The sequence below is a fragment of the Drosophila miranda genome, chromosome 4 (assembly GCF_003369915.1).
Source record: "Drosophila miranda strain MSH22 chromosome 4, D.miranda_PacBio2.1, whole genome shotgun sequence".
NCBI lineage: Eukaryota > Metazoa > Arthropoda > Insecta > Diptera > Drosophilidae > Drosophila > Drosophila miranda.
This window is the reverse complement of record NC_046677.1, coordinates 15,514,565-15,529,779: the sequence shown is the minus strand read 5'-3', so window position 1 is coordinate 15,529,779 and position 15,215 is coordinate 15,514,565. Positions and strand designations below refer to the sequence as shown.

The window sequence follows — 15,215 nt, the reverse complement described above, 5'->3', positions numbered from 1 at the left end:
GGCAACGAAAGAGAACACTGCAAACAATTTCGTAGCAGCTCAGAATACACTGAGAGTAATGTTAGGAGTCGACACACACTTTTGTGATTGCTTAAGTTGCGCTGCACTTCAATTAAATTTAGCCCAAAAGCAAGCATCCCCCATGCCGCACTCCCCCTCTCCGTGCACCACCCGATTGCCAGTCTCTGCCCGTCTGAGCTTAGTTATTTAATTTTAATGAGCCGGGGAAATTGAATGTTTTGCTGGCCATTTTGCTGCCAGAGAGAAGTCTCTGCCCTGCCCCAAATCCAGCACTACCAACTTATGTGGCCCCTGTTTTCTTGTTTTATTATTTTCTATGTGGGTCTGGCCGGCATTCTTAAGATTTATGTGGAGATTTGTGGCAGGCAGTGGGCTAGAGGGGCTGGGGGTGGTGCCAAGAAGGTGGAAGCTTTAGAGACTTTGCTTATTCAAAGTTTATTTGGCCATGTGTGTGTCTGCGTGTGTGGTTGCGTCTCTGCGTGGGTGTGGCTGGGGGTGGCTTCTGGCCTAGAAGCCACCTCCAGCGCCTTTTGGGCATATTTCGTGTACATAACAAAAATAAATACCAGAAGGCCAGCAGAAGAGAAACGTGTCTTTAATTGGTAGAAGACTAAAATACTCTTTTAAACGAAGAAAAAACAAAGAAAGCAGCCAGACCCTTCCACCCCATCTAAGCTATTTACACCATAAATATATAGAAATACCCAACCATCGCCGCATTCCCTTCTACTAAATCCAAGCGAACTTTAATAAATATTTGAATGTGTCTGGCACACGTGTTTCTCATTTCTAAAAATCATTGGACACTTTCCACATAAGTCTCTGGCTGAGCTCCCCCTTGGCATTGTCCGTGCAACACTCTGTTATCCATGCATGTGCAGAAATAAAAACCAAGTCAAGTGGGACCAAAGCCAGGTCCAGAACCAGGAGCAGGCGGCCTCCTCGGGCCCTGTTCACGCCCACTGTGCTGTGTCCCCTCCGCCTTTCTGGCCGTTCCGAGTGTTTTCTGTATGCATTATAAATATTCTTTCATGCCAAAACCAAGGAAAAAAAAAAACGTAGGAAGGGAAATCTTCTTCCTCATAACATTTCCTTTGCTTCTCTGTGTGTGTGTGTGTGTGTGCCATAAAATAAAATTAATTTTTAATGGTTTTCAAAAAATTAATTTTGCTTAGAAGCCGTTTTCAGGGCTTTTTGTTGTGGCCTGGCCTTCGGGTTTTGGTCAACTCCAAAATGGTTCCATTTCCAGGAAGCAGACCAGTCCCGAGTCCAGTTAAGGTTGCTCTTTTCTGGATTGGATTTTCCGTTTGCTTATTTGTAATTTATAAAGTAAAGTTTACTTTGCTTTGGCTCTCCCTCCCTCCCCCTCTCTTTCCCATGGAAAACTCAATTTGGGTGCAACATGCAACGAGGGGCAACGCATAAAGGAAGCAATCTAAAAATCCAACTTGGAAAAATGCATTTTTGATAAACACATTTCGAGAGATTGAAAATATGATTTGTTCTCTGTGCTGCCATTGCGGCAGTTGGCCAATGTAAATTGTTATCAACCGAAATTAGATGATGGCAAAAACCAGAAGGACCCAGGAAAAAAGGAAAGAAATTAAGTGGATTTTCGGCCGGGAAAACTTGGAGTCAGAAATTGAAAGTAAGAAGAAATGAATACAGTAGTATCTAATATCCTTAGGCAAAGATTGGGGAGTTTTTTTCCCCATTTTCTTCTCCAGAATTCTCTTTCCAATTCCCTCCATTTAACGCATTTCAATATCCACCTTGAAAGAAATTTTTAAGAAATTTCAAGAAAGAAGAAATGCAATTTCAAATCAAAAATTTGCTGGAAGAAAAAAATCCCTAAAATAGTATGTACAATTCTTAGGCATAGATTGGAGATTTATTTGATGGCAGATTTTTCCCATTTTTCTCCTCCCAGTTCCCTCCTTTTATGGCATTTCAATTTCCCCCTCGAAAAAAATATTAGAAAAGAAGAAATGCAATATAATTTTTAAAAATTAACTCGAAGAATTAATCCCTAAAATACAGTAGTATAGAATATTCTTAAACATAGATTGGAGATTTATTTTCTCCATTTTCTCCCCTAGAATATATTTTTAAGAAATTTCAAGAAAGAGGAAGTGCACTTGATGATCAAAAATGAACTGGAAAAACAAATCAAAAAATATAAGTTATATCGAATATTCTTAGGCATAGATTAAAGAATTTTTCCCAATTTTCTCCGCCAGAATTCTCCTCCCAATTCCCGTCATTTATCGCCCCTTAAATGTCCCCCTAAAAAACACCTTAACCTATCCTGAACTTTAATTAATGGTTTCCAATATAAATTGAATGTTATCTCCGCTTGATATTTATGGCCGCCCAAAAACCTTTTTCGAAACCCCTCCCCTCCTTGCCATCCCCTGTGCCCACCTGTGTGTGCTCCCGGGGTTATGTTCTGATAATTGTTTATATATAATGTGAGCATTTTTTAAGTCAACGCCATATTGTCGCACTTAAATTTTATTTTGTGGCATAAATCTAATGGGGCGACCCCCCATGAAGAGCCTGAGAGAACAAAGGGGAGAGCAGGGTGAGGCAGAGAGGCAGAGCGAGGGGTAGGGGTAGGTCCCCCTCACACATGGATGTCCTGAGTGTATGTTGGTATGATTTGGCAATTTATTTTGCCCAGACTTAGCACGCAACGACAAGGAGGCAGGGGAGGGGGAGTCAGGGCAAGGGGGAACCCGCAGCAGGACTTGCAATAAGCCCAAAAAACTAAAAGCTAAAAGGGAAATGCGGGGGGGGGGGGGAATGGTGGCTATGGAGGGAATGCTGAATGCTGAATAGCCGCATGGTTCAAGTATATTTTCGGCATTTTCCCATGACTAAGCAGTTTCTTTTTCGGCAGAAAGTAGAGCGGTGGGGCGCAGGGGGGGGACTACCGTTTTAACTGCTCGTTTGCTACCTTTTGTGCAGTCAAAAAGAAGGCGAAAAAAAACCGAAAGAAACCAGGTGAAAAAGTGTCTAAGGCAGCAGCCTCCAGCAACAGCAGCAACAAGGGAGCTGACAAGGGGGGCCAGGGGGGGGGGGGGGGGGGGGACAGACAACTACAGTGAGCACTTTAAGTGGGCGTCCGTTCGGCTCTGTTGGTGGTCTCCTTTTAATATGCTGCGGCATGTTTTTCTCCCCCCCCCCCCTTGCCACCCATCCAGCGCACTCTGCAGCTTCTTCTGAGGCAAGCGATAAGCTGGGTCAGGTGGCTGGGATTTCGGCAATGAGCAGATGGATTGGGGCTGGGGCTCTAGGCATTCGCTTGTTCTAGATGCAGGGGGTACCTCCAGGGACCGTAGTCCTCCTGGGGACAAGTGGATTATGCACATGTTGTGAGTCCTTGCCTAAGTGACTCGCTCTGCCCCCCCCTCTCCCTCTCCCTCTCTTTGTGTATCTCCGTCTTTCTTTTCATACTTTTGCAAATTTTTTAATAAACATTTGTTGAAATGATTTACGCCCAGCTACTATGTGAAATTTATTCCACTCCAAATGGCATTTGTCTATGGAAATAAATAACGACAAATGCAAATAGAAATATTTAAAGCAAGTACAGTCGCAGACAGTGGCGGATAGGAACAGGGCTAAGAAATATATTCCTAAAGTCCTTCTTTTCATAACTGCCATCCGGCGGGTCTGTCTTGTTGCAAGATGAGCGATGGAGGTATCGAGGGAGTCAATGGGCTTCTGGGCTGCTTTCTGAAGACTACATCATTATCATGGCACAGAAGACATAACTTTGCCACTATAAACGTTTATTCTAAACTAGTTTTGATTAAAGCCAATTTTATTTGTTATTTGCGCTGTGAAATATTCGATTATATTCGTGGGAGGCTTCCAGGATATCTGTTCAGGGCAGCAGATCGAACAGAGGAAGAGCGCTGTTAATACAGAAGATTAACAGACTGTTAGCCCTCGACGTTAACAGCCCACTAGTCCTCGCCGTTAACAGCCTATCAGCACTCTCCCTTAACAGCCTTTTATCACTCTCTGTTAGCTCGATAACAGCCTGTAGCCTCTCCCGGCTACAGCGCACTGTTACCGCTCTTTGACCGCGATCCACCCGGTACAGACCTCATAAAATACCTATTCGAATGACCATCAAATTTGTATCCCAGTTATGTAGTTATCAAGACGTTAACAAGACTATAAATAGCCTCCCCTCAACTCAAACAAAGTATTATCTGCTCAACGTTTTAGTGGAGGAACTTCTGGCCCCAAGAATTCCCCTCAATTGTTCGCACTAAACTTTAATGAATGCCGGAGCTGGAGCTGGAGCCTCTTTGGAGAATTTACAGCTCATTAGTGTGACCAGGCCAGGGAGCAACAATAAATATTGAGGCAGAGTGGGCTCCGCTCCCTTGGCCAACTTTTCTCATAGCTCATAAAAATCACATTTAACTTTGCTCTCTCCAGTGGGGGGTCACGGAGGTGGGGCCCAAGCACATCCTTGTCTTGGTCCTTTATGCAGGCAATTGCTTTTTTATATTGTAAAATCGATAAGCGATCACATTATACGAGTGCGAGGAGGAGTACGAGGACGAGTTCGAATACGGGACGTGTGTGGAGGAAACGCAGCGGGAAAAGTGAGTTATATATGTGTTTGTCCTTTAAAGTGCACTTAACCATAAATTCAGAGGGTGGAGGGGGGGACGGAACGAGTAGAAGACCTGCCCAAGGACCCTGCTAGGATCCCAGAACCCCATGGATGGGTAACCGGCGCGAGAGAGCAGGACATGTGCCAAGCGTTGAGAGCCTTGCGTGCTCATTAATTATAAAACAACGCGCCAAACGCGCACACAGATACAAATGTCTGTATGGAAGAGTCAGATACAGATACGGATACAGATACAGGAAGAGCTGAGGAAATAACGGTAACTGTAATGTTGTCTTAACTCAAACATGCCGCAACAGAGAGCGAATGAGAGGGGAGGGGGGTGGGGTGGGGTGGGTTGGGGTGCATTAAAAATCGTTGCCATATGTAAAATTAAAGATAACAAATGAGGAGGGGTTGTGCCCTGCCCCGCTCTGCGGACAAAGAGGAAGTGGAGAGAAAACTGCGGCGTGTGGGAGGAAGGAGAAAGTGGAGAAAGGGCCAGCGAAAGCGGAGACATAGTGCCGGACTGAAGTACTTTGGGGAACCCGAGAAGCTGTCAGTACAAGGAGTGCGAGGAAGTGACAGTCCTGCAGTGCAGTGCCGTTCCCTTTCAATCCGTTCCCTTTCATTTCATTTCCGTTCTCTTCCATTTCGTTTCGTTTGGTTTCTTTTTGAATTTCTTGCAAGTTGTTTTCGAAGAACAATGGACCCAACGACAGATGGCTAAAAGAGTGTGACAGAAGAGAGAGTGAGAGAGCATTCCTGACCGCAAAAAGAATGTAAATAACAATCGACAGGAAAATAAATGAAGAAAGGAGTGAAGAGAAGAGGCAAATGGAGCAGATGGAAGCATCAACGGGAGAAGAAAGAGCAGCTGAAAGAATGGGCACATAAATGGGATGAAATAGGACCAAGAGGAATGCGATTCTCTTCGCTATTTCTACTCTACTACTCCTGTGAGTGGTAGAAAGGAGTCCTTAACCGTTTAAAGAATCTTGAGGAATATATGGTAAGGGCCGGTTATGCATAAGATAATTCGTAAGACCGCTCGAGAGCCGTGTGGATCGTGAGAGCAGCGAGTGCTGTCAGAGAACGATAACAGCGGGCGGTAACAGGTGTTTAACAGAGAGCGGTAGCTGGCAGATGGCGTAACAGGCTGTTAACAGAGAGCGGTAGCTGGCAGATGGCGTAACAGGCTGTTAACAGAGAGCTGTAGACGGTAGCAGGCGTAACATGGCGTTTAACAGAGAGCGCTAGTCGGCAGCAGGCGTAACAGGCTGTTAACAGAGAGAGGCAGCCGGCAACAGGTAACAGGCTGTTAACAGAGAGCTGTAGACGGCAGCAGGCGTAACAGGCTGTTATCCCGGGGCTCTCTTCGGCAATCCAATATCAATATCATTAATATCCAGATGGAAGTTCAGTTTAGATCAGCTGTACTTCCAGATAGATGGATGGATCCCATGCCCCATCAAGACCTAAACATGAATGCAGTTCATCTCAACTTCCACTCCAACCAGCTACCCGGCAAACCAATACATTTGCCCAGCTTCCATATCAATAAATCAGCCTGGGAATCCCTCCAAAATCATATCCATAAAAGATTTCGCTGGCGCTTTTTATGATCGCAAAAATTAACATTTCCAGCCACATCGGGGCCGTTCGGCTGGTCTCTGTGGGGACAAACGAGGCAGAGTCCCACTAAAGCATATTTTATGGTTCACTTGCATTAGCAGGACGACCATCCCACATCCCAGACACCCCCAAGAATGATGATGCTGCTGACACAGTTGTTGATGATGAGATTCCTCCTTGGTCTTCGTTTGGGTTCGATTTGCAACGCCCACAATTTCTTTATATTCTCTGGCGTTTTCCCCCTTCGACTTTGGTTCGAATATCGTTCAATTTGGCTGCCCAGACACATTGTTTAATATGCAAAACCATTTCCATTTCCCTGACATTCCAATGCGACCCAGTCGTGAGGAAGATGGAGGAGGGCTTGTCAGCTCTGGGAATGGCCAAAAGGAAAATCAGCATGAAATGTGCTTAGTGCGTGTTGTCCCGAGCAATGGGCGTTGGGCGTTGGGCGTTGGGCGTGCCTCGAGGCAGAGAAGCCCTCTCTAGATGATTTTCTTGGTCTGAGTCCCCAGGGGGATTCCCTTGGTGGCGCTGCACATATTGATAACCGTTTGATTCTTTTATGAGTTTATAAATTTGTGATTAACTTCAGGCGAGGCTTCTTGATTGAAGGAAACTTTCAGACACGGGTTCCCCCTTGCCCCCCCCCCACACGCACTCTCACAGCCAAGTTTTTGTGGCAGCTGGCGCCCATTGTCTTGGAGGGACCATTTTTCCTACTTAAAAGTCGACATGAAAACATAATTTTACTTCAAAATTGCAATGACAGCTGCCACGCCCCTTCTCTGTACACACATGGGCTGGGGCTGGGGCTGGGGCTGGGGCTCTGGGGCGACTCTTTGTTGTAGCTGGCAACGACGACGGCGACTGCAGAAATTCCATTTCAATTGTTTGCTTAGATTATGCAGTTGTATTAAGAGCAAAAAAGCGAAAGAAGATAGGAGTGGAGGCTGGATGGTAGGAGGGAGCGGTGGCCAGGGTAGAGTGCTATCCAGTGTCTAGGGTTGCCAACGCACGGAGTAAAAACAACACACAGAAAACCGTAAAGAAAGCGAAAAAATGGGTAGAATGGGGGCGAGAGAGGGGGACGAACAAGAGCCGGCGAGCTTTACAAGGAGCCTGGGAGTTGACTCGACTCGACAATGCCATTTGCAACGCATTGCCATGTTGCATGAATTCCATTTACGATGATGGTGCACCGAGGAGCCACAGCGACACCTGAGGCGCCGGAACACGCCTTAAAGCCGTCTCGGGTTTGTCGTCGGCACTGCAAAACTTTAATTTAATTATGGGATGTGGAGGGATCCCCGACAATAGATAACTAAAGGTTTGATGGAAAGAAAGAAGCAACGAGTTTAGGGAATTAATTGTCAAGGTTTGAGGGATAGTTTTGGTGGCTCTGGCGACCTGCTCTTTAAAGGTTTAAAGGCCTCATCTGGGGTTTCAACCCGCATCTGCAGCCGAGGGTAAGGAGCAGGCATCCGAGCGTGTGAGTAGGAAACCATCAAGGACTCCCCTGACAGCGGGCTGACAACCTGCATGCAATTTACATCCAGAGACTACATCTCGGACTCGGACTCCGACTCGGATTCAGATTTCAGACAGGGTTCGGTTCGGTGTTTAAATGGGTTTTTTTCCCGATCCGTTTCTGGTGACAGGAGTCCTCTGCTGTTATCCTTTAACTTGTGTCTGTCAATCCCTTTTTGGCTTTCGCTCTCCCCACCAATTATGTTGCCTCTACCTCTGCCGTTGCATGCAACTTCAGATGTCATTCACAACATTGTTGACTGCGACTGCGACTGCGACTGCCCGGGACTATTAGCATTTTAATTAAATTCTCTGTTGTCGCCCCATGGCTGTCCTTCGTTTTTCACCTTTTTTATGGGGGAGGGGGCGGGGGGGCGGAAAGAACTTACCCACAACCGTCATGGTCTCCGACTCGGAGACGGTGTTGAATGCGGGCGCCTCGCCGGACACCTCGCAGCGGTAGAGTCCAGAACTTTGGAGTGTTACGCGTCGCAGGATTATCTGTGTGTCCGAGGAGTTACGCAGCTGCAAGAAAAGACAAATTACACAACAATGAATCGACACAAATCCAAATGCAATTAGAGTTCAAGATTTATCTAATGGTGTGGCGTTTTTTTTTTCCTGCCAAATGAAGATTGATGATGGCATCCGCAGAAACCCAAAATACTCGTACAGTTTATTATTAGTTTTCGGGGTCTGTCTTGACGGACAGTAGGCGTGGCTTTCATCACCGGACAAATTTAATTTGCAGAAAAGCCAACAAAAGTCATAAAGCGGGGCCCGAGATCCCCGAAAAACCCCAATCAAATATCTAGAAACAATCACACAAAATTTCCACACTAAAAGTAGAACGAGGGAACAAAGGAATGAAGGAGGAACAGCATAAAAGATGGAAGATACGCAACTCTGTAGGAGAATGGCCCAAGTGGGGGCGGGGGTGGGGGGACGGTCGAAAACTGTTGTAAAAGTCACTCAAATATCTTCGTTTTGTTCTCCTCCGAGCAACAATTGCAGTCAAGTTCTTTAAGTTGCAGTTTTTATTATCAAACGCACACACATCCTCCGTTGAGAGCTCTATATGGTAGTGGTTGGTATCTATACCGACCACAAGATACCTGCTGTTTTTATGCCCGGAAATCGAAGAGTTTCGGGCGAGAAAGTAGAGGTAGAGCCGCGTCCCTTGCCGCTCGTTAGGTGTGCACTTTTGTGGACTTAATTAATTTGGAGTCAGAAGAGGCACGAAATATTTCACTGCTGGCTTCAAAACTACTTAGCAATTATACAACCAGGATTATATGTACATTATTCTCTTTTATTTGAAAGTCATATACATATGTGGGAATTCGTAAGAAGTCAAAGAGAGCAACAGGATCTAGTCTGTAGATTTAACAGAGAAGGCAACAGAGTGGGAGAGACTAGAAACGGTTGATCAACAGGGTCTGTAGAATTAACAGACAAAGTAACAGCCAGAGACTGAAAGCGGAAGATCTACAGAGTCTGTAGAGCTAACAGAGAAGGTAACAGACAGAGAGCGAGAGACTAGAGGCGGAAGATTATCAGGGTCTGTAGAATTAACAGTGCTAGTAACAGAGAGAGAGTGAGAGAGCGAGAGAGACTAGTAGCGGGCGTCGACTCTGGCCAAGAGAGGAAAGAGCCAAGCCCAAGCGATCAGCGCGAAATATTCCAAATTGTCTCTCAGGGCAGACGCATTTGAGACTCGCAATTATTTGTCATTAATTTGTGAGATTTAAACACATCAATCGACCGTTTTTAACATGATTTAAGCTTTGATTTTGCAGACAAATAACGAGTGTTTATTTTGGGATAAAAGTAAAGAGTAAAGGTAAAGGAAACCTTCAAGTAAAGCATCATTTTTACCCTCCGACGCTGACGCTGTAGCTACTGTTGCTGTTGACGTTGCTGCTGTTAATGATGCCGCTGTTAACGCTGCACCTGTTAACGCTTCAGCTGTTAACGATGCTGCTGTTAACGCTGATCGTTGCTGGTTTAAAGCATTTGGGCAATATAGGCATATTGGTTAAAACCACGATTAACTTATATATACTTGAAGATTGAATAAACAAATAAAATATTGTTCTGGAGTAAAAGTAGAACTACGAAATACCGAATGCCGCACATATTTACAGTTTAGGGAGCCATTAAAGTGGAGTCTAGAGTCTCGAAGTCTTCGAATTTTATTAAAAAGGGTTTATTCAACAGAAATGGTACAACTTGTGGCTGATCAAAAGGAAATCTATGTACGTATTCCCCTTCTAGTGATCACAATCTCTGTCTCCCTGTCGCTTCCTGTTGAACAGCCCCACACTATACCCTTTTTTCCAGCTCGTGCCGGGGTGTACAAGGAAAGTTTCATTGCATTCCATTTTTGGACCGTTGTCGAGCAAATTTTTATGAAAATTCTTTGCTCTCGCTTTATGTTCGCCTCCTCTCTCTCTCTCTCTTTTGTCTCTTGTCTCTCTATCCCACTCTGACGTAAACAATCACAAAAGTCACGTTCAGCATTATTTTTGGTTTGTTGCTTGTTTTCGGATGTCGTTGCCCCACCCTCCCCCTCCCCATCCCCCTCCCCCTCCACACACAGCCCTTCAATTCTTGTACAATGGTCGTTGGACTGGCTTTTGTTTGTTCCCTTCTTGGCAGTACTTAAGTCGGGTTGTGCTTCTTATAAGGCGGCTGCTGCTGCCTTGTCTTTTTCCCCAATTCTTGGGGCACGCTCAAGTTGTCAGCGCCCCGCGTGACCCCCTTCATGCGGGGTGGATGTTGGTCAAAGGGGGCTAGAAACCGGCTACAGCTGAGTACAGATGGAGAATTGTTCTTCTAGCCACAATTCAAATTGCAGTCGTCTCTCTTTATTGCTTCTACGTCCCGCCCCACACCCCAGCCCCTAGCCCCCCTGCGTCTCAAGTTTTCTAACAATCCTCCACTTCGGATGAACATGCGCTGGCCATTTCGCTCATGATTGCAGATTGAAGTTGTTATTTGTAATTCCAAATTTGGTTTTGGCCAAAAAGAATCTCAGCTCTAACCTTGTTTATGCTGCCCTGATTGCAGTGGCCGGAACAGGGAGCCACATCTCTGATTTGGATGCAGATTTCATTTAAAAAGAGGGGAGCAAACTCCCCGCTTAGTATCTTTGAAGTATATTAGCAAGAGATTGTTTCAAAGAGACATTAAATAAAACGATAGATGTTTAGACAAGTGTTTCCACGGATGCACAGCTCTTTTGGGACAAAAAGTATCGAAAGTACATGAATTATACAAAATTTATTAAGGAGGATGTCTGAAAGAGCATCTAAGGGATATAATTGTAGATAAATGATATCTACAACCTGTTTAACTACACAAAACAATTCCTGACACCATTTTTCACAGTTTTCCAAACCCTCCAGATATGTTTTCTTATATAAAAACCTCGTGAAACGACTCCGTTCCATTTCGTTCATCTGCTGCCTCTTGCGACTTGCTCACACGCACATTTTCGTTATATTTTTTAGATTCGTTCGCTGGTTCGCTCTCTCTATTAATAGGCAGATTTTCAGAAATTCAGAAATTCCCAAAAGCAATATCCCAAAATTCTAAAGAGAATTTCCGGCATTAATTCCGGGCCGCAAGGCGCTCACGTGAAAACATTTCCACTTTATCATGTCCCGACCAGCTTTTTCCCTGCCACAGCTCTCCCTCTCTTTTGTTCTAATCATCTGCCTGGCCTCGCGGTTAAGGCCCTCAACCCTTTTTGGCCGGGTCCAAATGCAGACATTGAGATCAGCGAAAATTATGCCGCATTACGCGTTATGCCCGCCACTGCCTGCACGCCTGGCCTGTTGTTTCACTTAGGCCCTGAAGGACTCTCTTATTTCCACCCCCGGAACCCCTTCACCACCCTTTGTGTGGTTGTGTTGCCCTTTTTGGCCGCTGGGAAACACGCACAGGCCATAAAACACGCTCGCACATTGCTCATACGCCACGTTAGACCGACAATTGACGGGATTTACTTTGCCTTTGCACTGGCTCTGGGTCTGGCAGTGGTACTGGCACTGGTTCTGGCTCTTTTGCCCTGTACTTGCTCTGCCTTTGCTGCCTTTGCCCTGCCATCCGACAAAGTAGACGCACTTAAGTGCTTTTGGCAAATTATTATTATTAGAACGGCTCGCTAGAGTCCAGCCATTGGGAAATGGGAGGCCAAAGGATATCAACTTTGTCTGGGATATTGACAGCTTTAAGTGATTTCCGTTAACCTTTTCAATCGCAGCAAAAGCAGACCAACACGTGACCTTAGCCAGGCCCAAGAGAGCGAGAGAGAGAGCGAGAGCGAGCAAGGAAGCAGCAGACACACACATTTTTATGGCCAACAAAAGCCGGTTACATCCACATTAAATTAAAGTTAAATTGCAAAACTACGTGGCAGCAATTTTCATCTCACCGTCGACGTAATCAGCAGCAGGGCGAAGACGCCCCCAGCGTCTGAGAGCTGGGGCTCAGAGCTTGGGGGGTGCTCTGTGGCAATTACATGTTTTAAAATAATCATTATGATCGGGTCGTAACACTAAATCCTAAACAACAACCCCGCACACCCCAAGCCCAAGCCCAACCCCAACCCCAGCCCCGTAAATTGTAATAAAATTTTAAATTAAATTTCTCTCCCTCTTTCGTTGTTTCTTTTTGTGGCAGCACCTGTTGCACCATACACTCCCCCACCCCCCACTCACATCGATGTTGACTCCCGGCAGGGGGAACGCCTGTCCAGGGGGCTTATCGCGCGGCACATAGCGGTAGATCTCGTGTCCATCCTTGTACCATTTCACCGAGTACAGCGACTCGCCGTCCAGCGCATAACGACAGCCCAGAGTGGCGCTCTTCAGCCGCATTATGTGATTGGGTATCTTCACCTCGGTCATTGTCAGGGAGCTGCTAATGTCTGCAATTAGTTGGTAGAGAAAACGAGATAAACAGAATTAGAGAAACGGCTATGCGAGTGGTGGAATTATTTCTAATGTCCTGCCTCTGCTGCTCCCCTGTGGGGCAGGGCTTAAGCCTTTAGTGGCTCAAACTTTTGCTTGCCACATGCATATTTCAACGGTTATGATTCCGGCTGGCCATATTTTCCGTCTAAACCAGAAAACCAGAAAACCAGCAAACGCAAACACAAAAAACCTTTTGGGGCCTGCTGTCACATGAATTTTGACTTGCACGCTCCCGTTGTTGTTCCTGGACGCCGGGTGCCTGCCACCGGAGACCCAGGACAATCCAGTGCATGTCACTGCAGTCTACAATTCACGTGGCGGGCACGGCACAAATGCACAAAAAACTCACATATTTTTACGTGTAAATTTCGAAAGGTGAAGTCTGTGGAAATACCCTGCAGGTGAAGATCGGTTGGGTAGTCCTTACAAAACTCTTTAGGCAACAAATTCGTGTCTTTGTCAATCATTAGATTTGTATTTAAAGATTTGTAGCTTTTATTGTTGTGGAAATTTATGGCGCTAAAAAACTAGAGACTTAAAAGAAGACCCTACCCTACAAAAAATAATTTTAAAAAATATCAAAGCTAAAGAAACATTAAAAACGGTTCCATATTTCTTCGGATAAACCCTTTTAATCGACAAAAATATTAAATATAGAATTTATAAAATATAGAATAAAAAAAATATAAAATATAGAATGTATAAAATATAGAATATAAAAAATATCAAATATATAAAATATATAATATACATATATAATAAAGAATATAGAAAAGACATTAAAAGCGGTAAAAAACTTCCACTTTGGTACCATATTTCTTTGGATAATCCCTTTAAACCCGACAAGAATATAAAATTCTATGAAAAATCATACAATTCTCTTTTCAATCCTTGAATTATTTTGGATTTCGGCGCTGCAGAAGCCAGATATAAATTAAAACACTTTGCAGACAACAAATAGCGATTTTTGAATTTTTAAAAAAAGTTTTTCTGTTCATACTTATTGCAAATTCCAAGTAAAAGGATTTAGCCCTGCTGCCCAATTTTTGTCAAGTGAAAATTATAAAAAATAAAGAATAATAAGACAATAATTTCAAGAAACAGGCAAGAAAATGCAATGCGAACAGGAAGATGGAAAAAATACAACAGAAAATTGTGTACACCTTATTCTGTTTTTACAAGGTGGTTTGGTTCCTGAAAACCCCGTGTAAAAACAGAATTAGGTGTATATTTTCTTAAAATCTTTTTAATTGGTTTACAAAATAAATTGGAATCGAATCAAAAGTGTAAACCCCTCTATTGAGAACCCGCAACAAAAGTTCACTATCCTCTGAAAAGAGTTTGGAGACCTAAACAAACGCCAAAGCCCTCAAATCACAAACAGAAAAATCTCCCCCTGGCCTGGCGACACATTTTGGCCCCCCAGTACCCCATATGGGGAGTGGGAGGGGGGAGGAGGAGGAGACACACCCACTTATTTAATATACCGTTACACTTTTCATTTCTTCAAACGTCAAACGTGAAAAAGTGAGTTCTGTGGCCGCACTGGCGAAAAAAAAAAAACAAATACTCACGCAGACACAGGCACGTGTGTGTGTGCCCGTGTGTGCCCGTGTGTGTGCATGTGTGTGGTGTTACGTGCAGCGCCGCCATTGAATTTATCACATTCACATGCAAATTGCGCCAAACGACCTTATTATGCAAATTGCCAACTGCAAATGGAGAACGAAATTGATTTTCCTGCATTTCTCCAACAACAACAACAAGCAGCACTACTACAGGGAAGCAATGGAGTCACACACACACACACACACACACATACAAACCCAGTCTGGAACAGTGGCACCAGGGGCCTATGTTGGGGTTAGTCTAACTTTATTTTTGTCATTGGATTTTTGGATTTTGGTAGAGCTTTGGATACGACTTTTGGGAGATATTTTTTATTTGGTAAAAAATTAAAAATAATTCGATTTTTTATTATTTATAAAAAAACATACATTTAATATTTTATTTGATTTATTTATTGTTGGTAATGATTAGAGTTTGCTTCAAGACTGAAGATCTAAGCTCTGCAGAGCGTGAAAAGCTTTGCATTTCTTCATTGGAGTTCTGTTAATGCTATGTTAAGTTTTACAGGGCTTACAGAATTCTGTTAGATGTGCATTTACAGCTTTCAAAACATGTTATGCACGTTCTATATAAGATCTAGTAGCCTCTACTCTCCAATGGTGCTAGATAACAGACCATTCTTTAGAATTCTGTAGGACAGCCCTTCCTCTAACCCTTTTTCATACACTTCGAACCACTGTGAATCGTTACCCACATATGACTGCCTTTTCCTTTGCTTCCGTCTACGCTCCCGGGCAGAGGGCGTGGGTGGCTGTCTGGCGGATCTCCTGTTGTCTCTGGCA

The 15,215-nt window shown here is 44.3% G+C and overlaps 1 protein-coding gene across 1 annotated transcript in view; it reads right to left on the bottom strand.

The window, feature by feature from the left end:
- Positions 1–15,215, bottom strand: part of LOC108164295 — a 42,312-nt gene that overhangs the window by 5,422 nt on the left and 21,675 nt on the right. Inside the window, exons 3-4 of the mRNA XM_017299942.2 lie at positions 12,550–12,758; positions 8,212–8,347 (exon numbers count right to left, since the gene is read on the bottom strand). Of these exons, the coding sequence (XP_017155431.2) occupies positions 8,212–8,347; positions 12,550–12,758 (345 nt within the window). The remainder of the gene's footprint in view (positions 1–8,211; positions 8,348–12,549; positions 12,759–15,215) is intronic.